The sequence below is a fragment of the Xenopus laevis genome, chromosome 6S, assembly GCF_017654675.1.
Source record: "Xenopus laevis strain J_2021 chromosome 6S, Xenopus_laevis_v10.1, whole genome shotgun sequence".
NCBI classification, from domain to species: Eukaryota; Metazoa; Chordata; class Amphibia; order Anura; family Pipidae; genus Xenopus; species Xenopus laevis.
The window spans coordinates 121,340,511-121,364,872 of record NC_054382.1 but is presented as its reverse complement, the minus strand read 5'-3'; the positions used below and the strand labels follow the sequence as shown (position 1 = coordinate 121,364,872).

The 24,362-nt window shown below is 33.8% G+C and overlaps 1 protein-coding gene across 1 annotated transcript in view; it reads left to right on the top strand.

Annotated features, from left to right (window-relative positions):
• LOC108719755 (CUB and sushi domain-containing protein 3-like) overlaps positions 1-24,362 on the top strand; it is a 489,518-nt gene that overhangs the window by 141,039 nt on the left and 324,117 nt on the right. Inside the window, exons 6-7 of the mRNA XM_041567998.1 lie at positions 1,365-1,452; positions 4,129-4,253. Coding sequence (XP_041423932.1) covers positions 1,365-1,452; positions 4,129-4,253 — 213 coding nt within the window. The remainder of the gene's footprint in view (positions 1-1,364; positions 1,453-4,128; positions 4,254-24,362) is intronic.

Below are 24,362 nucleotides of genomic sequence, written 5' to 3'. Positions count from 1 at the left end.
AAAAACTGTGTTCATTATGCCCTAAAATGTATTAGTGTGCCATTCAGTGTTGAACTGGAACTGCAAAGACCCAGTAGAAAATCTGATATCATTGGCCCACCAGATACAACCATAAAATCATTACTTTTTATTGCGAAAAATCCTGGTATCCCCATGTATGAGGGTTACTTGTTCAAATGTAACTAATAAATATAGCCCAGATGTAGAGTTGCCACTTTCTGCCAACAGGGAGACGGAGGCCGGACCTGGTGATGTCAGTGATGGGCATTGTGATGTCTTAGGTCGGCAGATGACATCAGGGGGTGGGCTGGTTGATGATCCAGGGGTGTGTCCATGACATCAGGATGGGGTAATGATGTGACTGTTGCAGACTGGCTGATCAATGTGCCATTCATTTAAAAGACCTGTCAGGATTTCCAAATTAGGAAAGTTTTCAGGCAGTTTTCTTCCTGACAGCCCTCCTGAAAACTGGGCTGTCCAGATGGAAACCAGAAAGGTGGCGACCCTACCTAGAAGGCACTGTTTTTTTCACTAGATGCCAATTCACTGAAGTCTGTGGGAAACATTTTATACATAGTGATATTACAAGAACAGAGTGGCTGCTTTCAAAAAGATATATTCAGCATTAATTCTATGTGGGTAGCTGTGCTCCCATGTGTGTTCTGTTTGTTGCATGATTACTAGAACAAGGTGTAAGAGCAATATAGTGGATATAGATAGAGATAGAGACAGTGTGGAAGTGGAACCCTGCTATCCCTATGCTGTTTACAGCTCAGACTTTGTGATTGTTTGAGGAATCTTTTAGCTCTGGCTCTTAAATTTACATTGTGCATATTCTTTCTTAAAAATTCCTCTTGCCAGCTCTATATAAATGCCAGCCTTCCTGGATACCCCTTCTTATCTATGGCAACATATTTGTCCTCGGTCATTTCGCTGACCCCCTTACAGACTACTACACTCTTTTCCAACTTTATCACTGCTGGGAATAAAAAGAACACAAGCAGAAACTGGAAAGGAAACAAAGATTTAATACTAAGGTTAGGGATCACGGGGAAAATCCTGGCACCCCAGCAGGTGAGTCCAATAGTGATGGGCGAATTTATTCGCCAGGCGCAAATTCTGCAAATTTGTGTGTTTTGCACTGGCATCTAAATTTGCGAATTTGCCGTGAAAAATGGTTCCGACGCCAGAGTCAAAGTTTTTTCACCACCGGTGACGATGACGGTCGGCGACAAATTCACCCATCACTAGAGTCCAACACTGTTGGAATTGATTTACTTAAATCTACTGCCATTGCTTTATATACAGTATGTGGACCTTGATAATATCTGTCTGACCTATGATTTACTTTTTATCTTTTACAGTAAATGAGGGAGGAATTAAACAAGCATCAAATATGTGTCCAGACCCTGGGGAACCTGAAAATGGAAAAAGAATAGGCTCTGATTTTAGGTAAAATCTTCACATTTGTTTCTGATTAATTTTGTTGGTTTGTTTGTATAATGTACCACCAGGAACAGGAATATTATGTTCTTAATAGAATAAATGTTTTTCTTTCTGTTATTTGTTCATTGCTACATTCTTTCTAATTTGCAGACCAGGTTCCACTGGAAATGCATTGTTTATTATTTTTTTTTGCTTTTGTAAACAAAAAGAAGACCAATAAGGTAGCATTGTGTAAAGTTTTCATAATATACAAGAAAAAAGTTGGATTAAATCATTTTCAGACTATAAATGATTATTCCTCATTTGTACTACAGGTATGGGATCTGTTTTCTGGAAACCCATTACCCAGAGCGCTCTGAATTTCAGACAGACCATGTACTGCATTTTATCCAAATATTCCACATTTTAAAAATGATTTCCTTTTTCTCTGTAATAATAAAACAGTAGCTTGTACTTGATCCCAACTAAGATATAATTAATCCTTATTGGAAGCTAAACTAGCCAATTGGGGTTTTTTAAATGATTTTCTAGTAGGCTTAAGGTATAAAGACCCAAATAACGGAAAGATCCATTATCCAGAAAATCCTAGGTCCCAAGCATTCTGGATAACAGGTTCCATACCTGTACAAACATTTAAAACAAACACAATTAATAAACAAACATTTACATAAATTATTTGCTATTACTGTGTAATGGCATTAGTCATGGCATGTTCACTTAAAAATAAAGATGACTATATTGATTACTTATAATAGCAGCCCAGCAGTAGGGGCTAAGGTGTTTATTTATTAAAAAATTCAGTGGCAAAAAATCTGCTGCATCAACATAGTAACATAGTAACATAGTAAGTAAGGTTGAAAAAAGACACACGTCCATCAAGTTCAACCTTTTAATTTTTTTGGTTTTTTTTAATCTGCCTGCTAGTTGATCCAGAGGAAGGCAAAAAAAACGTCTGAAGACTCTCCAATTTGAATCAGAGGGGGAAAAGATTCCTTCCTGACTCCAAAATAGCAATCGGACCAGTCCCTGGATCAACTTGTACTATGAACTATCTCCCATAACCCTGTATTCCCTAAAAAAATTGTTGCATGTCAAAATTATTTGGACGCCCATTGACTTCAATGCATTTCACAATTTTTTTCTGCGAAACGGGACAGATTCACCAATCACTAAGGGGCACATTTACTAAGCTCGAGTGAAGTATTTGAATGAAAAAAACTTTGCATTTTGAAGGTTTTTTTTGGGTTACTTTGACCATCGAATAGGCTACTACGACCTTCGACTTTGACTTAGTAAAAATCGTTCCACTATTCGACCATTCGATAGTCAAAGTACTGTCTCTTTAAGAAATACTTCGACTACATACTTTGCCACTTTAAACCTACCGAGGTACAATGTTAGCCTATGGGGACCTTCCCCAGCACTTTTCTAAGCTTTTTTTGATCGAAGAAAAATCCTTCGATCGATCGCTTAAAATTGTTCGAATCGTTCGATTCGAAGGATTTTATTGTTCGATAGAACAATTTTTACTTCGATCGATCGATCGAAGGATTTGCGCTAAATCCTTCGAATTTGATATTTAAGGATTTAACTTCGAGGGTCGAATTTGAGGATTTATTAACTCTCGAAATTCGACCCTTGATAAATGTGCCTCTAAGTATATGCCTATCCACTGATGTTTTACAGTATGTTTCTGCTTATCTCTTACTGAGCTCCTATGTAGATTTGTTCTACTAAATAAATTCTATTGTTAAGTTCAAAGAACCACTCATTCTTTTAAAGGACATGTAAAGGCAAAAAAATAAAATACCATTTTTATTTTCTTTAATGAAAAATAAACCTATCTCCAATATACTTTAATTAAAAAATGTGTACAGTTTTTTATAAGAAACCTGACTGTATGCAGTATAATTCTCCCTTCATTTACTGCTGTGGATAGGAATTGTCAGACGGTCCCTAACTGCTGAGCAGGGAAACAATCATACTTATGAACAGCAGGGGGAGCCCCCGCCTTACTTTATTTATTTGATTAGGCTTGTGGTGCAGTAAGTTCATGTTTATATTTAGTATACAAAATACAGCATTTCTAGCCTTATTCTATTTTAGACTTTACATGCCCTTTAACATACTACTGATTACAGTGTATAACACCCTACCTCCACACCATTGCAAGTGAAATAATAGGACTCATCCAGAACAAATAAAGGGGTAAAGCTACTATTTAGAGTTTACTATAGCCTTATACATTTAATGGTTATACTAAAGTAACGTATTGGTTATTTTATGCTGTCAATTCAACAAATTCATGTTAAAATTGCTGTTTTCAGATACTCATGTAAATATTGGTACATGTAATATATATGACTCTCATCTTTCCATACTTCTCTGTTTCCTTTTTAAATGTATTTATCCAAAATAATTAGTGATTTTTTTTTTGCCACTCATGAATATGTAGTGAAATTCCACATTTCACCATTGGCAGATTTTTTCACAAAACAGTGACAAAAAAAGTGACAAATAATACCCAATCATCTGGAGTGGGACACACCTTGAGAAAAAAATGCTTTCTCTCCCTTCTTTCTGAACACTGCGTTTTTGTATTGTAGTTACAGTATGGTAATTAAATATTAGCTGTTTTTTTTTTAAATTTCTTTGCTTTCCATCCTGTGTTTCTTGCTATAGCCTTGGAGCCACAGTTCTGTTTTCTTGTGATGAAGACTATGTTCTTCAAGGAGAGAAAAGTGTCACATGCCAAAGGATTGCTGATGTCTTTGCAGCATGGAGTGACCACAGACCAGTATGTAAAGGTAAGAAGTATAAAAAGCAAAATGAAAGTACTCAAGTAATAACTTGTTTTTTCATTTGTAATACAATGTATAATTCTATCAAAATGTGTGATTTTGTCTGAGCCTTTTGTATCTTGTTATCCTGAGTTATTTTATTGAATTTGTCAAAAAATCTACTTTTTTCTAGTTGGTTAATAAAACCTGGATAGCAGAGGCAAAAAACACGCACAAAATAATATCAATTGTTACATATTCCTAGAGCACAGTGGTTACGTGCAATGGTGAATTTTAATTATTTGGAAGTGCCTCTCACTTCACTCAGTGCACTACTCACACATGCACCTCACTATATGAACCTGAAAATGTAAGTAACACTAGGGACCAGCATGTTTGAAAACTTTTCAAAATATTGTGGTAAGGACTCAGTCCTCATAGCAACCTTTAATATCCTTAAAGCTTTTTAAGGAACATTATTAGAGTTCATCCTGTTTAATTATATAATTTAATAAGATAAAGAATGATCTATATGTAGGCTGCGCTTGGAATCACAGAAGCTTTATTCTAGGTCTTTGAATTGTTCTCCAGCAGGATTATATTACAACAAAGTCAGGTCTACCAAAGAAAGATTGATTTCTCTAAATCATTGGTTTAAAATTCACAGTGAGAGCTACCAAACTCATATATTCCACTTAATCTATTTTCAGTGCATTGGTCCATGCCACAATATCATCAGTGATAGAGCTAAACTCCAGCCATATGTCAGCAATAGTAGAAAAGTGTTTTTTGCTTCTACAGCTTGTGCCTACTAGAAAACAGAAAGGGTGTAAAACAGCTAAAACGCCACAATATTTGACATGTAATCTATACAAGTCCATGGGAAATTTAGCTTTAGAGCATACAAATCATAGTGCAGTCAGCTAGTCAGAGACATTTAGAATGGTTAGAATAGACAAGTCCAGTCACATGATATTATAAACAGCATTTGTTTTTAATATAGTTGAACATTTTTGTCCTTCTTCTTTATAGGACCTCCTGGCTTTTTATTATAATCTAGCTATAAAGGACAGATGTTCTTATGCTATAGTAAAATAAACTCATATGTATATCAGACATGTATAGCAACAGTATACATAGTTTTATAAATTAAAGCTAATGCCCATTTTGAATACCAAAGTATTAAATAGGTCAGCTTAATTTGAAAATAACCCTTTTGTGACACCTTGGGGCACATTTACTTAGCTTGAGTGAAGGAATAGAATAAAAAAACTTCGAATTTCGAAATATTTTTTTTTGGCTACTTCGACCATCGAATTGGCTACTTCGACCTTCGACTACGACTTCGAATTGAATGATTCAAACTAAAAATCATTTGACTATTCGACCATTCGATAGTCGAAGTACTGTCTCTTTAAAAAAAACTTTGACCACCTACTTCGCCACCTAAAACCTACCGAGCATCAATGTTAGCCTGTGGGGAAGGTCCCCATAGGCTTTCTAGCCAATTTCTGATAGAAGGAAAATCGTTCGATCGATGGATTAAAATCCTTTGAATAGTTGGATTCAAAGGATTTAACTGTTCGATCGGACGATTATTTGTTCGGTCGTTCGATCGAACGCATAGCGCTAAATAGCGCGATATTCAAAGTCGAAGGATTAAACTTCGAGTGTCGAATATCGAGGGTTAATTAACCCTCGATATTCGACCATTAGTAAATATGCCCTCAGGTGCAGTATAGGGTGTGCAATCTCCTTAAAAAGTATTTCTCATATCAATACAGAGCCACCTAGTGGGCACTGAGGAATTACACCTCAATTTTGAAGGCCTCTATTTAGATAGCAAAACGTATCTATTGGCATGTTTTAGGGGCCCATTTACTTAGCTCAAGTGAAGGAATAGAGGAAAAAAACTTTCGAATGTTTTTTTTTTGCTACTTCGACCATCAAATGGGCTACTTCGACCTTCGACTTCGAATCGAACAATTCCAACTAAAAATCATTCGACTATTCGACCATTCGATAGTCAAAGTACTGTCTCTTTAAGAAAAAACTTTGACCCCTAGTTCGCCACCTAAAAGCTACCGAAGTCAATGTTAGCCTATGGTGAAGGTCCCCATAGGCTTTGCTAGCTTTTTTTGGTCAAACAAAAATCGTTCGATCAATGGATTAAAATCCTTCGAATCTAACGATTCGAAGGATTTAATCGTTCGATCGAAAGATTTTTAGTTCGATCGAACGAATATCGCTATATCCTTCGACTTCGATATTCGAAGTCGAAGGATTTAACTTCAACAGTTGAATATCGAGGGTTAATTAACCCTCGATATTCAAGCCTATGTAAATCTGCCCCTTAATGTTTACATACATTTTTAGTAGAAATTACAGAAAGATCCCTTCTCCAGAAAACCCCATGTCCAAAGTATTCTGGATAATAGGTCCCATACTTGTATCTGTAGTTACTTTTAGTTGAAAAAATAATGCATCTTAGACAACACCATTGAAAAAAATTACAGGAACAATGAAGAATCTTAAAAAGCAGATACAGAGACAAATCCTTAGGAGAAAATCATTCATCTAAATCAATGCTCTAACTCTAATCACATTGTAAAAGCTAACCATTGACAGCTTGGTGTAAGTTAAAAGAACACAGGCAAACAATAAACCAATTAAAAAATTAAATAGCTGTCTTTAATTTACTGCTCTGCATAGTTGCCTATTTGGCTAGTGAGAAGCAAAATATTTCGCCAGGTTTCGCCACAAAAAATATGCCCCTAGACTCCAATGAGTGAAAAAAATTGTTGTGTGTCAAAAAAAATTTCACACACAGACTTCAATGCATTTGCCAATTTTTTTGCCATTTCACAGAAAATTCACAAATATGGCCCATTTAGATTAAAACATTACAAGGCATTCAAAATATTCTTAAAAAATATATTTTTCGTTGTGTCTGAAACAAATTTTCTCAGGCTTAATTATTAATAAGCATGAGAAATTGCAGTTTTGCATGGTTTGGTTTTTGGGTAGAAATTACATTTTAATAATATGCTAGTAATGTGTTTAAATAAATTGCCCAATTATGCAATGTTTTAGAATATTATAAAATGCTGTCAATGTTGCATGAGCAGTTTGTTAATGTGTTCAGGTAATATTGTGGGTAGTACAGATGGTATGTGGTGCTTATCTAGAGAATGACACAGTCTTGCACAGATGAAGCATATCATGAAACACATTACAAATAGATATAGGCATATGGAAAAAGACAAATAGACAGATGGCAATGAAATGCCAGTTTCCTCTGTAATATATGTTTTATCTATTTTATTTGAGGCCTTTGCTCTATTTCACCCAATAAATGATATATTTTGTTGAAATTAAAGTAAAATACCATTATGAATAAAATCTAAGAGATTTAGCAGAGACATATAAATATACAGTATCTAACACAATTTATGAGATAAAACTATAAGTAACCCAGTTCCTTCCTAACTGCATAACCCACCTTTGTGTCAACACATCAGCTGATGTTTTTGTGTGAACCAATATTTGACATCTTTGAAACCTGAAAATATTGTTACTAAAAGAAATATTGGCTGTTTTAGACTGGGGTCAGGGGATAAACTAAGTTAAAGACCATGCAAAGTACTGAGTACAAATGCTTCACTATGGATGCTGGCCAGTTAAGGCTTTAGGGAAGGAGTTGGTGAAACAAATACCAATTCTGACATTATGGGGCAGATTTACATAGGGTCAATATCGAGGGTTAATTAACCCATGATATTCGACTGCCGAATGTAGATCCTTCGACTTCGAATATTGTAGTCAAAGGATTTACCGCAAATAGTTTGATCGAACGAGAAATCGTTCAATCGAACAATTAAATTCTTAGATTAGTTCGATTTGAAGGATTTTAATCCATCGATCTAATGATTTTTCTTCGACCTAAAAAACATTAGAAAGCCTATGGGGACCTTCCCCATAGGCTAACATTGCACTTCGGTAGGTTTTAGGTGGCGAAGTAGGGGGTTGAAGTTATTTTTTAAAGAGACAGTACTTTGACTATCGAATGGTCGAATAGTCGAACGATTTTTAGTTTGAATCGCTTGATTTGAAGTCGAAGTCGTAGTTGAAGGTCGAAGTAGACAATTCGATGGTCGAAGTAGCCAAAAAAATCATTCGAAATTCGACATTTTTTTTATTCTATTCCTTCACTCGAGCTAAGTAAATGGACCCCAAAATATCCTAGATACATTGGGGCAGATTTATCAAGGGGCAAATTTCGAATTTGAAAAAACTTCAAAATTCGAATTCAAAAAGACCAACCGAAGTTAAATCGAAAGTTTTTTTGGCTGAATAGGTCTGTTTTAGATAAAATAGGTCTGTTTTCTATCGAATTCGAATCGTATGAATCAAAGTAATAGTGCGTTCGAATCGTACAATTCGAAGTTTTCCCCAAACAACACCTTTGATTTTTAAAAGTCCACCAATTGACTCCAAAAAGGTTCTACAAGGTCCCCCATAGGCTAAAACAGCAATACAGCAGGTTTTAAATGTTGAATGGTCGAAGTTGAATTTTTAAAGTGAAAGTACATGATACATTTCAAAATTCGAATTTTCAATTTTTTTTCAAATTTGAATCAAATTTGGACTATACCCTAGCCAAAGTAAATAAAAATTAGCTCGAAGTTCGAATTTTTTAATTCAAATTTTCACTTCGACCTTTGATAAATCTGCCCCATTGATATTCTTCGATGAATTGAGAAGATTCACATGACACACTTTCAAGAATAGCTATGGAACGTCACAAGGGTTGACAAGTGATGCACTGTATGAACTCCTCAACCCTACATATTTTAAATGCCAATTTGTATACCTGTACAACTTTTATAACCAACTACAACCATTAGTTGCAAAAAAAAAAATATTTAAAAGATACAGCCAACTTAATGGAATTCTGATGATTTTATTTCTCTAACATGTAAAATTCCATTTCTAACCCAACAAGTATATAAGCTGTAATATTGGTGTGTAGCTAGCCACCAGTCTTAGCATGTAGGTCATTTTGCCTGGTCATGTGCTTTCAGAGAGCCAGTGATGCACTATGAAACTGTTTTCTGACTGTTTATTTTACTCTATGTAGCATAGAGTGTGTGAATGTTTAGCACTGCTCACAATGTAAAATCATTCACTGGCAAATAATACATAACTCATTATTGCTCAGCAAAGGTTAACATAAACATGTGCTCTGGAGTTTTGTTAAAAATTTTGGCCCAAAAACCGTTTTGCAATTGCAACATTTTCTTACATACACTATGCATGGTCACATAAAGCCATTTGCTCGCAAATTTGGCAAAGGAGTCATTGAGGTTGTTAATCAGTCAAATAGGATGCAAACAATACAAATCTTGGTTACTAATGGTGTTTGTAAACTTTTTTGTGCTAATGAAACATATTATATTCCCCATAAAAGATTTCAGTAGTGCCTATATAGTTGTTTAAGTGTGATCTTAACAAGTCATTGGTGTCTACATGCCACATTTGAAAAGGGTTTCAATATTTTCAGAATTAATTTTCAAAAGTCACTTTATCAATAAAAGAAACGTGTGTGTTATGCATGGTATACCATTGATTTTGATGTATAGTGACAAATGCATGATTATTATATAGTTATATGACAAACACTAGTAAACATACCAAGGGGCACATTTACTAAGCTCGAGTGAAGGATTCAAAGTAAAAAAAACTTTGAATTTCTAAGGTTTTTTTTGGGTAGGCTACTTCGACCTTCGACTACAACTTTGATAAGAACAATTCGAACCATTCGATAGTCAAAGTACTGTCTCTTTAAAAAAACTTAGACTACATACTTCGCCTCTTTAAACTTACCGAGCTACAATGTTAGCCTATGGGGACCTTCCCCATAAGTTTTCTAAGCTTTTTCTGATCGAAGAATAATCGTTCAATCGATTAAAATCCTTAGAATCATTTGATTTGAAGGATTTAATCGTTCGATCGAACGATTTTTACTTTGATCGATTGATCGAAGTATTTGCGGTAAATTCTTTCGATATTCGAAGGATTTTACTTTGAGGGTTGAATTTGAGGGTTAATTAACAATCGATATTCAACCCTTAGTAAATGTGCCCCAAGTGTGAAAAGAGTTTATCACAAATATTCTGACCTTATTATCATTTTGTCTGGATTTTGAACATTAACCAAACATAAATAAATATATTTAATAAAACCATAAATGCAGTTTATTTATTTATTTTGTAAATAGAAATGCCTAAGAAAGAATTATATGCCTTTCCAGATGGTAATAACATTTACAAATCTGTAGGAGTATCAGGTAACACTGATGATTCACTTTCAGATTAATATTTACCTTACTTTACCAATGTTCTGTGCTGGTAAGTAGCTTAATATATTGTCATAAACTAGTCTAGTTGATTTAAAGGGATACTGTCATGGAAAAACATGTTTTTTACAAAATGTATCAGTTAATAGTGCTACTACAGCAGAATCCTGCATTGAAATCCGTTTTTCAAAACAAGAAATTGATTTTTTTATATCTAATTTTAAAATTTGCTATGGGGCTTGACATTTTGACATTTCCCAGCTGCCCTCAGGTCATGTGACTTGTGCTCTGATAAACTTCAGTCACACTTTACTGCTGCACTGCAAGTTGGAGTGATGTCATTACCCCTCCCTCCTACAAGCTGCTGTAATGTAAATAGAGCCTTGTCTGCTGAGCCTGTCAATTGAACAATAGGCAGGTATCAAGATAAGCTCCCACTGACACCACTTCAGACGGACTGAAATAAGATAGTCCTGTGATCACTGCCCCCACTTACGTTTAAAAAAAAAAAAAAAAAAAAATATATATATATAGATATATATATATATATATATATATATATATATATATATATATATATATATATACACACACACACACACACACACACACACACACAGAATTCATTTTTAGCACTGGAAAAAATATTTTATATAGATAGTTTATTATATTTGTTTACACAAAAATGAATGGCAGAAACACAGGAGTACACTCCCAGGACTGATGACAGGGAATAGAAAAAAAGGATAAAATAAGGAGGACATACTTGAAAACCAGGAAAATTTAGGAGGAAGTCTAGGAAGGGTTAAAATAGCTCAGGAGAAAGGAGGCAGTAAGTAGTTAATGAAAAAAGAAGTATTGCAGGCAGGAAAGGAGCAAGGTCTGTGTGAGGTGGATAGCAGAGGGAACTCACAGCTCCTTTACTACATCTAGTAACCAGTAAAACACACTAGGAAGGCAGCTAGGAGAGAAAGTTCTCCCCTCCAAAGGAATGCAGAGAACAAACTTACAGAACTGCAGGAGCTTTGATAGTGTCTGTGGGAGGAGGGGCTGCTAGTGCAGCTGTAGAGCAGGACGTAGGAAAGTGAAAGTAATTGCTTCCCTGCAAATCATGTGACCGCTCTCCTCCAAACATCACACGCATGGGCAGAGAGAGGAGGGGGAGTGTACAGCTAGGTTCTCATGTCGAAGTGTGACCTGGCTTTTCATTACAGAGTGGCTGCCTCCAAGCACACAGGTAATGCTGTGCCTGCTGTTAGAGCAGCACAGGATGAATGTGTAATGAGCAGAAATGGATGCCCCCATGACAAAATACAAACTAAAATAACTTATGCATGGATTTGTGGATTAACATTTTATTTGCCAGACAGTGTTTATGGATGTGTGTTTTTTATAAAAATGCAAAAAAAAAAAAAAGTTTAAAATGATGACAGATTCCCTTTAAGTATAACCATTACATTACAGTAGAACCCCCTTTTTACATTTTTCAGGGGATCAGAATTAAAGGGTGTAAAATCCAGGAAAATGTAAAATCAGGGAAATGTATTATGTATAATATATAGGTGAGATTACAAAACAACAATGTAAAATGAGGGAAATCCTAAAATCAGGGGATGCAAAATGGGAGTTCTACAGTATTTTATTTTAAAGTGTAGTTCAAACCGAAATTAAGTCAAAGTTTTTTGTTTGGTTGAATAGGTCTGTTTTTGATATTTCAAAGTCCACCAATTGACTCCACATGATTCTAGGAGGTCCCCCATAGGCTAAAACAGCAATTCGCCAGGTTTTAGATGGCGAATGGTTGAAGTCTAATTTTTAAAGAGACAATACATATATTCAAATTTTTAATTTTTTTTTCAAATTCAAATCGAATTTGGACTATTACCTAGTCGAAATACACAAAAATAGCTCAAAAATCAAATTTTTTTCATTTGAAAATTCACCTTGACCTTTGATAAATCTGCCCTTAAAAGTTGACAATTCTCTACCGTTATGTGAATATTAATTATATCGATAAAGGCTTCTCATTCCGAACTATCGTTGGTGAGCACAAATAATGGTAACAGAAATTGCCCATGTCCCCATTATGGGTTCCTGCAGAATAGCAGTTGTAGGTAGGAAGTGTATGGGAGAACAATATTTCAACAGCAAAACTTTAACATGTTCATTTATTAACAAATTTTTCACGAATCTCGAAATAAAAGTATTTTCAATTTTTCAAGAAAATTTTAAAAATTCAAAATGTATCAAGTAAAAAAACACGGAAGCCAAATGTTGTTGAGGTGCTATAGAAGTCATTGGGAGGAGGGCTGATGCCATTGGACCATTTTTAAATCAGAATTTTACTGGGTTTTTTTCGCTTCACATTGTCTGATAACACATTTTAGAGTTTTTTTTGTGGTATTCTGATTTTATTCAGATCATTTAACTAATTTTTTTGTTACATTTTTTATTGTTACATTTTTTATTCTGAACTTTTAATAAATTCAATGACAGTTGTGGTTTTAAATCCATTTAAATCCATCCTTTAATAAATACATCCGTGACCCCTTAATCTAAATCTATATGTTTGGGTGTTCTGATAGGACCTTGATTTTACAATTCTGTTTTTAGAGAATCGGAATTTAATATACAGTAATGTAAGAAATGTCTTTTATAAAATACTTTATTTGTGTACCATTATAACAACTTCATTAATATTATTTGTTTTTTAAAACAACTCTAACATCCCATTGAATTGTTTATCTGATAAGATTTTATAGATCTTTTTATCTGAATAATATTTGATTTGTAGTGTTAGAAATGCACTTACTGGGACATTCATCACCTTGTTGTGCAATTCATAATTTAATACTTTTACTGCAAGACTACTTTTATAGGAGCATGAAGGTCACTAGTAGAGTTTGGAGAAAAAAGTATTTGGGAAAGATTAATTGGTCTGTTTTATTTTGTTGTGGAGGAGCTGCCATCACCTGTCGACTATTATAAAATAATGCAGTTGTAATCATATTTGATGAAAATAATAGTTACAAGTAGAAAGTGGCTCTTCAATTAAGCAATTTTATATTTCACTCTGCTACTAATTTTATATTATGCATTGAAAGAATCTTGACAATGTGGTCTGTCATTTTCTGCTTTTATATGCTATCAATGTATGACTATAGAAAAGTTCCTCTTGACAGATAACTATGTGTCAAAGATCTTCTGGAAAATTCTTTGACAGGTTAGAGGAACATGGGAATTAAGCAATAAAGAAGAAGTGACCTGAAGATTTTTAAAGTATCTCCATCGAGTACTTCACATGAATTTTGGAAAAGTAAAGAACAGTGAGAACTGTAGAATTACAGTAGTGAGGTAGTTAATTGACAACATTGAAAGAGCAGGTGTACTACAAGACACTACGCCAGTTTAGCAAAGCATATATCATATAAGCAAAATACTGTTGCATGCATATACTGGCTGGAATGAATAAATACACATTAAATATAAAGTTTATATACTTATATAAAAGTTATTCCCAATTTTATCAGTGCAGACACATTACACGTCTTTTTTTTGTATTTAACACCTTGTTTGTTTCCTTATAAATGAGGTTACAAGTGTTTTAATGATTTCTTTTGAGCAGTGGACCTCTTTATCCTGTCGTTTTTAACCCTTTATTATATATGAGTTACTTCAAAGACTTTCAAAAACGTTGAAAAGCCCTGCAAAGCATATAATGGTTTTTTTTAATCCATAACCGCCAACTCAATAGTCAAATGGAACACATAAATGCTTATTTACCCAGGTACATAGTTTGTAAATTGTACTAGATCATTTTCTAAATTAATTTATGTAATTTGCCTTTATGCTACTTTCCCATCAAACTGCATAAAGGAAGGATTTTCCTGTTTTTTAATTATTTTATTTTTGCATTCATTCAAATATGGAATACATTCTATTGTGAATACAGATGATTAGATAGACCAAAAAGTGAAATGGATTATGAAACCTGTATTAGACTATAATTACATTCTTCTCTTTTCACTGTCTCAGGCTACTTCCTTAAGAAAACTGTTATTTCAGCAAAACTGTCAATGAAATTATCTTTAAATGTATTTAACATGAAAAATTTCATATAAAAAAATTCTATAAAGCTTTTTTAAAATAGTATATACCAAGACACCCAAGAGCACATTTTAAAGATTCCTGGCTCTGTGAATACTAAGTAAAAACTGACAGTTTATCATTATAATTCATAGAAAGGCAAGAATATAATATTTGACCCATATTGTGATTACTTACATTAAGGTTTAAGAAAAGTAAATTAGATAAGATGTTTCTGTAATTGTTTTAAATATACCAAGGTCTATCATGGTATAATTTGACAACAAAATTAATTCATGTTAAAATAAAATGAATCTAAAAGAGAATACTGGTCTATTAGTCTATAATTTAAGTAAACCTCCTAAAATCATAGTTAAATGCTTTTAGAATCAAATACTTGATTAAGGCTCTAAAACAACGCCAACAGTGTTAGCATGAATTAAACTGAGAACTCCTTCATGAGAAAAAAAATACATTTTCACAAAGGCATAATAAGATCTGCCAAATGGTTTCAGCTAATGCTTTAATCAGTCTTCATAATTAGTAAATATATAGTGAAAGCCCATCACAGATTACTGGAAAACTATTTTGGACTAATGCAAAAGTCACAGAAATTAAATGATCTTGGTAACAATAAAGATAAAGTAAAACTATATCATAGATTAAAACAGTGCAGATCACACAAGTACCAAATGACCCATTTATTCCTGGGGCATTAAATTACTCTTCAAAGTAATGCCAGCTGCTTCTAAGATTGGAAAAAATGATAGCTTCAAACAGAAGCTAGCTCATCCCCTCTAGGCAGATGTGAATTGTCTCAACATCAACCACCATAAAAGCAAGAGTTGTTTGGTATTATAAATAGAATATGGGATGATTATGGCTATAATAACCATGAAAATGAGTTTTCTGAAGTGTTCATTATATTGGTTGCACTAGGCTGATTTTGTTCACATTACAGAGAGACATTTGGGTAACGCTAATCTGGGCTATCCAGACCACAAGGAGTTAATGTCCAGCTATTGTGCATGGGTTACACTTTGACTTACACAACAGGGTCAGGGCCTTTGCCAAGTGGAAGCTATCCCTTTAATTTGTAGTATAACTACAACACACAGACTACTGTATACAAAAATAGATAAATTGGATGCTAGGAGGTTCTTCATGCAAACAAAGTGGATGGTTTATTGCAACAATGCAAAAAGTGACCACAGGTTTACCCACGCAGGAGATGATACAGGTGTAGCATATCACAAAGGAGGTAGGATAGCAGAGGATGACACAGCACAATGAAGACTGTCACTCCCATAAGGCATAGTAGTTAAGTGTACATCAATTCCCAGAAGACAGATATACCTCTGTGAGGATCGGGATCACCAGTGCAGTAGTTAGGGAGACGAAGTCTAAAGCCTAACACCCAATCCACTGAGTCCCTGCACTAAAGGCAAACAAGAAGCCTTTGGGAAGCTACTCCCTGCTACTATCCTTGATGGAGCACACAGCTGCTCATGCTATATAAAGCTGTCTGCCTCACTCTCCTAGAGAGTCTATTTAAGATCTGCCCTAATGATAGCTAACCTCATTCACAGGGTTTCCTGGTCCCTGACTTAATCACCAAAGGTACAGGTCCCTTTGGGGCAAATGGCTTTACTGGGGCCTTGGTGATCCCAGGCTCAATGGGAAACACCTCCCAACACAGGCTATATAGCAGTGTGGCAGGAAATGGTATTACACCCTTTGACCAATAACTAATGGTGTACTAAATGAACTGTTACAGGGGCTTATACCCAATAACAAAGGAGTAAAGAAAGGGTAGGGATTTAACTCTATAGGATTCTAAAAGATCCTATAGGTCCCTACATTTGTTTCAAATATTTGATTATATGTTGTATAACTGTGTAGCATGTAAATATATATATTACTGAAGCAAACTGGAGCCTTTACCTTAATGCATTTCCTTTAAGGGCTAGTAATTAAAGATGGGTGAATTTTTTCACCTTGTTTTGCCACGGAAATGATGCCCATAGACTTCTATGGCCTTGCACGTCAAAATAAAATGACACGTGTCAAAAAAGATTTCCCCATGCATCAAATTTTTTTTAACGTTCATAGACTTTAATGGGTGTCGGCGTCATTTCGCCATTTTTACCGAAACGGGTCAAATTCGCCCAAGCCTGCTAGTAATACCAAGAGATAAAGTTGCCAAAAAAAGCATTTCCATAAAAAAAGAATTTGACTGAAAGCCTGAAAATAAATTCAGCACCATTTATGGAAACCATAAAAGTATTATTTGGAAACAATTGTAGATTTTCTGTTAATGCTTTTTGGGCCAGCTTCTTTGTGTCACCTAAATTCCATTAAACAGATTACTTTCTTTAGCCAAAGACAATACAAATTAGGACTTTATTTTAATTATACAACATAAAAAACATGTGTTACTACTGGTCCCTTAAAGTTTTCTAAATAATGTGTCTTTTATATAACAAAATGTGTATACTATTCTATATTATGTTTAAAGGAATTAGATACTCGAGATTACACTTTGCTAATTTATCCCTTTAGTGAAATTGAGGTCTGAAGATTTCAGATAGAATTAAATTAATTTAAAAAAAGAGAAAAAAAAACCCTCTTCCATCAAAGCTAAGAATCCCATAGTGGTAATCCAAAATGACACTGCATAAGGTACCACCCTTAGTTTAATTAATTACACTCCAAGTTTAACCTTAATACTGAAGTTTACCAGATTTAAAGTTAAAAATTAAAGTGCTGGTATGATAGTTTAATTGATTACAATGTTAACTCAATTGTTGATTTTTAAAGTGCAGTGCTATTGATTAAATAATTCATGAATTTCCATTCAATTAATTAATTACTTGTTACTAAATATCAGTTATTGAAGTGCAGTGCTAACCGATGATTGTACCCATATATTGGTAATTCATTAAATAATACACAGCAATGTGACCAAATTAATATTTGAGGATAAATTAATTTGAATAGACTATTCTATATTATTGTAGTAAATGCCTCTCTTGACACTTTGTAAACAACGATAATTGAGTTTGTAGACAAACAAAGACAAAATTCATTATTGGAAGGGGAATCAGATGTGTATTTTTTGGTACTTTATAAATATATACATGGAAAAGAATTTCATACATTAAGATGAAATGCAGTGCATATTGGACATTGGTATTTCAAATTGCAGATTGCTCAGAAAGAAAAAAATGCAAATGTGATTTATTACAGGCAAAACTACAGCTGACAGATGTAAGAACATATTTCTGACAATGAAACCCTCTGAAAATGTACATGATAAGCACATTGCAAGCCATATGTCAGGCAATGCACCGATGGCAAAAGGAAATTATGGAAGTACTCTTATCAACACGTCTATAAATAAATCATATCAGATATGCTAGTGAGTGGTCAGTGGGTATTAGATTGTTCTAGAACTTTTGATTTCATACCTTATCTGTGATGTGGGGCATTTTATTGAAAAGAGTAGATTATATGCTCCTATTCTCTAGCAACTAAAAGTTTAAACCTAAAAATATTGAGGACTCCTGCGAAGGATGCATTGAGTAAACCACATACAGCAAGTGGGATGTCTAGGGCCTAGATTATCTTGTGAGCATAAATCTATTTTTTAAACAATACTCACAATCTCTCTAACTATGTTAGGATGCCCTTAAAAAAATGTTTTTATATGTTTTTGTCCAACAGTTGCCACAGATTATTGGCAATTTCTTGGCAATTTTAAGAAATTACCAATAACTACCTTAAAGGGCATGTAAAGTCTAAAACAGAATAAGGCTAGAAATGCTGTATTTTGTATACTAAATATAAACATGAATTTACTGCACCACAAAGCCCAATCAAACAAATAATTTATGCTTTCAAAGTTGGCTACAGGAGGTCACCATCTTGTAACTTTGTTAAACATCTTTGCAAGACTAAGACTGTGCACATGCTCAGTGTGGTCTTGGCTGCTTAGGGATCGTCATAAACAAAGCTGCTTGAGTTCTGCATGGCTGGGAAGTAAGGTGGGGGCTCCCCCTGCTGTTCATAAGTATGATTGTTTCCCTGCTCAGCAGTTAGGGACCATCTGACAATTCCTATCCACAGCAGTAAATGAAGGGAGAATGTCACTGCATACAGTCAGGTTTCTTATAAAAACGGTACACATTTTTTAATTAAAGTATATTGGAGATAGGTTTCTTTTTCAATTAGTAGAAATGTAATTTTATTTTTTTGGCTTTACATGCCCTGTAATATCATTTTTTTAATTAAATGTACAGAAAGGTTACAGAATGTATTACAGACAAAATAAAATTAAATTTGATGCATTGCAAAATAAATAGTAGTGTAATTAAAACCTTTGAAAAAAGCAGAGAAAATGGACAGTGGAGACCTTAGATAGCCTTTGTATTATAATGTGCTGATTAAAGTAATATTAAAGTAGCTAACTGTGCTCAAGGTCTATTTTCATGCTAACCAATTACAAATGTTTTTGCTTGGCTAACCACCTAATTGCTGTTCTCATTTTTGGAATGGAAGGGTATGTTCTATCTCAAATGGGGAGCAATGCATATATACTCAACCATGCTTGACTTTTGATTTAGGTTAACTTAATAACATGCCTTTCACTAGGAAAATATTTAAAATAATACAGTTCTTCCTCATTGTAATTTTACTTTTATAAATATATACCTTATATAAACTTTACACTATCTCCCTGAAGTTAAATGTAAGAAGGAGGAAGCTGTCTCGTTGCACAGAGAAAGCTTTTTAATACTATATACATTTTTAGAATCAGAGACAGTACATTTTTAAGAAAATTTACTACAAAAGAAAGTCATTTATTTTTAGATTGTTGAATTTGAATGCACACCAGGCTATAAAGTAAAAATCAATATATTAAGGGGGTTATTTATTAGGCTCCAAATTTATTCTAGGACTTTTAAAGGGGAAAATACAATTTTTTTTGGTGGAAAAAAAACTAGATTTTGTTCGGGAGTCTGATGGTTTAAAAGTTCAAAGAAAAAAGTACTCCAACTCAGACCTGCTGATAACATGTGAAAGACAATGGCAGATGTCACGTTAACAATTGGAATATTTTCTAGGTTTCTATTAATATTTTCGTAGCTTTCGGGTGAATTTATAAAAAAAAAAAAAACAGCACAAAATCTGCAAAAAACATAGGATTCAGATTTTTGTTTACAATTTTATCATGACTTTTTCTGTACAAGAAAAAATTGGGAAAATGTATTCATAAATAAGAGAGAAAAGTCTGTGTGGATTTGTTCAGAGTGATTTTCAGAAAAAAGTGAGAACATTTCAGAGTTTGATAAATAACTCCCTAAATGTGATGTGTTAAAAAATTGTATTATACTCATTCACTTCCTAATCAAAAAGTACTTTTCGTGTGATACTTGTTCATGTGAATGCCTTTATTCTGAGAACTGAAATAAACAGTAGTGATGGGTGAATTTGCGCCGTTTCGCCGAAAAATTTGCGAAATGGCGAAAAATTTGCGAAACAGCGCCGGCGTCTCGTTTTCGATGCCGGCGCCCGTTTTTGACACCGGCGCCCGTTTTTTCGAAAACAATTTTTTGACGCCGGCGAATTTTTGACGCGAATTTTCGCAGCCGTTTCGCGAATTTATTCGCGGGCGGCGAATCGCGCAAATTCGCAGCGAATTTGCGCTTGGCGAATAAATTCGCCCATCACTAATAAACAGTTTTGATAAAAGTTACACATATTTCTATGAGGTATTACATTTCTGTCACTGCCAATAGTATTTATACAAATCACTAGTGGGCAAAGAGTCTGAACATGAGGACTTTACAAAGAAAAGGACAGATTCTGCTCTGTATGGAAAAGAATAGTGGATGGGAAGATGACAACAATACAAAGATGTAGCAATACTAATCTATTAAACTCCTATTGAAGTTTTGGCCCACATTAGGTGAATCATTCCAATGATTTTAATCTATAAATTGTGGCAAAAAGCCCAGTGACTGATGCTTTTTGCAGATTTTTGCCGTTTCCGCTCCGTAGGAGCACTTTTGTTAATGTTGGAAGCATAAAGTTAATTAAAGGTCAATAAGTAACTAGGCTTGAAATGCTACAGTTTATGTTTTGGTCTCCTTTATTAGTCTAAAGTTACCCCGGTCCTTTAGCTACGAAGATCTATGCCTTGGAAGGGGCAGCAGCTTCCCATCTTCTTTTCTGCTTATTCACAGCACATGTTCTGGCCCATTCTCATTTGCCCAGTTTAGGAACCAACTCACCGTATATTGTATATATAAGAAAGTCACAATACAAGGTTACTTAGTAACTACATAATTCATATTAATTCATATTCATATCAGAATGAAATAAACAGCCCTGTAGCATCAATTTTATGACAGATTAACCTTATATTTTGCTTGATGATTTCCTATGACCTGTAAGCTGAAAATTTCAATAAATGTCCGGAGCATACTTAGTGCATGAGTGTTACTGGCCTAAAAAGATCCAAAATAGTGAGATGCTGTGGACAATTTTGAAGGCCATGATAGATAGATAGATAGATAGATAGATAGATAGATAGATAGATAGATAGATAGATAGATTTTTGCACTGAGCACTTTTCCATGTTAGCGAGTAAGTCAATGTGTATATGTGCCCTTTTATATTATATCAGATATTATTTTTGTTCTGTGCGTTGCAGATAAGAAACATCTTTTATTTAGAAGTTGTCTTTCAAATGTCATTGTTTGTCATTTCGTAAAGCCTACAGTCTAATGCCAGCAATGTTAAATTTGTCTTTTTGTTTTCAGTGTTTGTTACTCTATTGTCAGTAACATAGAAATTATGCAGTTTTTCATGTATAAGCTTGTTCCTCTGGTTTTATCATTTATTTACTGCACATTTTCCATGGTTTTATCTTTTAACACTCAATTACTGTATGCCTGCCAGGTGCTTGAACCTTTTTGGTGCTTGAACCTGTTTCATCAGATAGAACAAACTGATACAAGAGAGACTTGTACATTAATCTAGCCTTGTACAGGTGGTAAGTTCAGGGCTACCATTATGTTTTGCACTTATAGGGACTTGTATTTGTGCCATCACTTGCAGACTCTAAAATGGTTCTGGGGCACTTTAAATAAAATGTTGACCATATACAACATCTAATACATTGCAAAGAAAATTTATAAATTTTTACATTAATGTAAAAACTATTAGTTTTAAGGGCTTTATACCCTTGTTCATTATAGTGCCTTAATCAATACATAACATAAAGGGATCATTAAAACAGCAATGACAGTTCTATCTTTATAATGTGCATTAAACCTGCTGCTGTACCCATGCTGTTATTTCCTAATATAGGAGCCTGTTCTGTGTACTAAAAGACTAACAATGGCCATCACTGAGCAAAAACCTACCTATAGTAAGTGCAAATATGCAATATAAAATTAAGATGTGAATCTTTTCTGTTAAGAAAAACTTGTAATGTTGACAATGTGTTAGGGATCCAAATGGTTTATTCCTCCTACTGCTCAAGATGTCCCAGGTCTGTAGTTATGCCCAGAGGAAGGGTTCTCAACTGTCCTCGGGTTAACATGACCAGTTTCATAGTTAATAGATAATATTCACAGCTGAGAAAACAAACATGAGCAATAGTAAATTCATTCTCAGTTAAAAAGCTAGAAACAAAACTCATAAGCCTGAAGAATCAAGTAAAAATGTAGTATCTGGCTATACTACAGAGCAGCAGTATGTAATTTATAGCAGATAAAAAGTAAACCATTTTTCAATGAGTTTTTATGCCTCATCCAGAGAGGCAACATTTTCTTCATTTACATTTAAAACCCATGCCTAGAATTAAAATAAACTTATTATATAGCATATCTGTGTACTCACTGATAAATTGTAATTAGAGTCTGTTTAAAACTAATCAGGTATATTTTTAAAACTGCCTACTTATTTCTTTTAAATAATGTTGTAAATAAATTCAACAAAAAAGCAGATGGCTCTGACAAACTTTGCTGCATTGAATGAATATTGATTAGCTGATGTGATTTTCAATTTTTATTGAGCAGTCCCCTAAGAATCGCTGTAGGAAATCCTAATAATTTGCATATTTCCATATCAATTAAAGTAAATATGTTGGAGAGAAATAAAGAAAGAAACTAGATATTATAAGATTGCAATGTAAGTTGCAATATTTTATAAAATGCGTAATTACCCCCAAGCTAAAGGAAAGAATTGTGCTAGCCAGCAGAAAATACAATCTGTTCAAAGTAAACTTGGTAATGCTTGGATAAAGATTATACCTCTACAGACTTACAAATGTTTCCATGCCACTTTCCAGAAATAATTAATTTTCTTATAGGTACCAGAGGAATGCATGTGAAAAAAAGATGACAAACAAATCCCCCTTTCAACCCTTAACAGAGTTTACCTTATTGCTTAGTTTATATTTCTGTTCTAATGAAAAATCTTGGGTTGATTCTTATAAAAATTAGTTACGAGACTATTGACAACTGACCGGTCAATGTTTTAGGCAATGCTTGCTTAAATGCAGTTATGGCAATAAGCAGAAATGTCATCTTGATTGCTCCTCCTGTTCTCAAGAAGACATATTCTGAAAATACTGCCCTATAAAGACTTCTTAAGCACTGGAAATTTAAATATGAATCAGTATCTAATATGTGTGTTAAAGTATTAGTTCTGCAGATGATTTTATGAAAACATATAAAGAATATGTGAATATTTGAATTTGCTTAAAGAAATACTTTCATTATTATCCTATATTCAGTACCAATAAAGTAGTTATGAATTCAAGTTCTATGGCTTTTTGTGAAATAAAAATGCTGAGAGAGAAGGTTCTGCATTATACAAGTGTAGTTCAGCAAGTTAGTCCCAGACAACCATACAGGACAAAAGTAAGAAATAGTTGAACTGGAGTAGCAGACGGGCATATTAAGAAGCTGATTTGTTAAAATCATGTTTTGTACAATTTGATATATATTTAAGTATGATTTTTTATCTAGAATCTAGAATATTTACATGAAAAAACTTGAAAAAGCAGAAGCTGCCAAGTCTCTATTGAAGTCAGTGGGAAGTGTCTCTGAAAATTTCAAGCAACTTGATTCTTTTCTCCAACTTATTAAAACAGTTGAGATTTTCAGCCTTATTGAAAAAGGAATGAAACAATGTGAATTTAATTTGCATTTATCTTTTGACACTCAAGCACCAATGAGTTCATTACAATCTCAATCATACTGTATGTTAGAGGGTGCACATTTCTACCTATATACTATATGTGCCTTCACAAATACTAATTATGTCAACTTCCAAGATAAAAATGAAAGGGAGCTTAATGTTTTAGCTATACAGTATCTTGAATCTTTAAGCAAAATGAAATTAAGAAAAAATCTTTACATGACCATATTCTGTACATATAAGCCTATGTTTGGTGTATAGGAGAATGTAGAACAACATCATACCCAACCTCATTTTTTTAATTTAACTGTACTTTTTTATCATTAAATTACATAAGATCTTTTCTGGTCACATATTTATGTGAGAAAATGCTAGGTTTTAGGATATTAGCCAGTGAATAGTTCTTAAAACACTCTGTTGCTTTTCACAGTGAAAGAGTAAATATTTTCAACTCGTATAATGGCATACACCAGTTA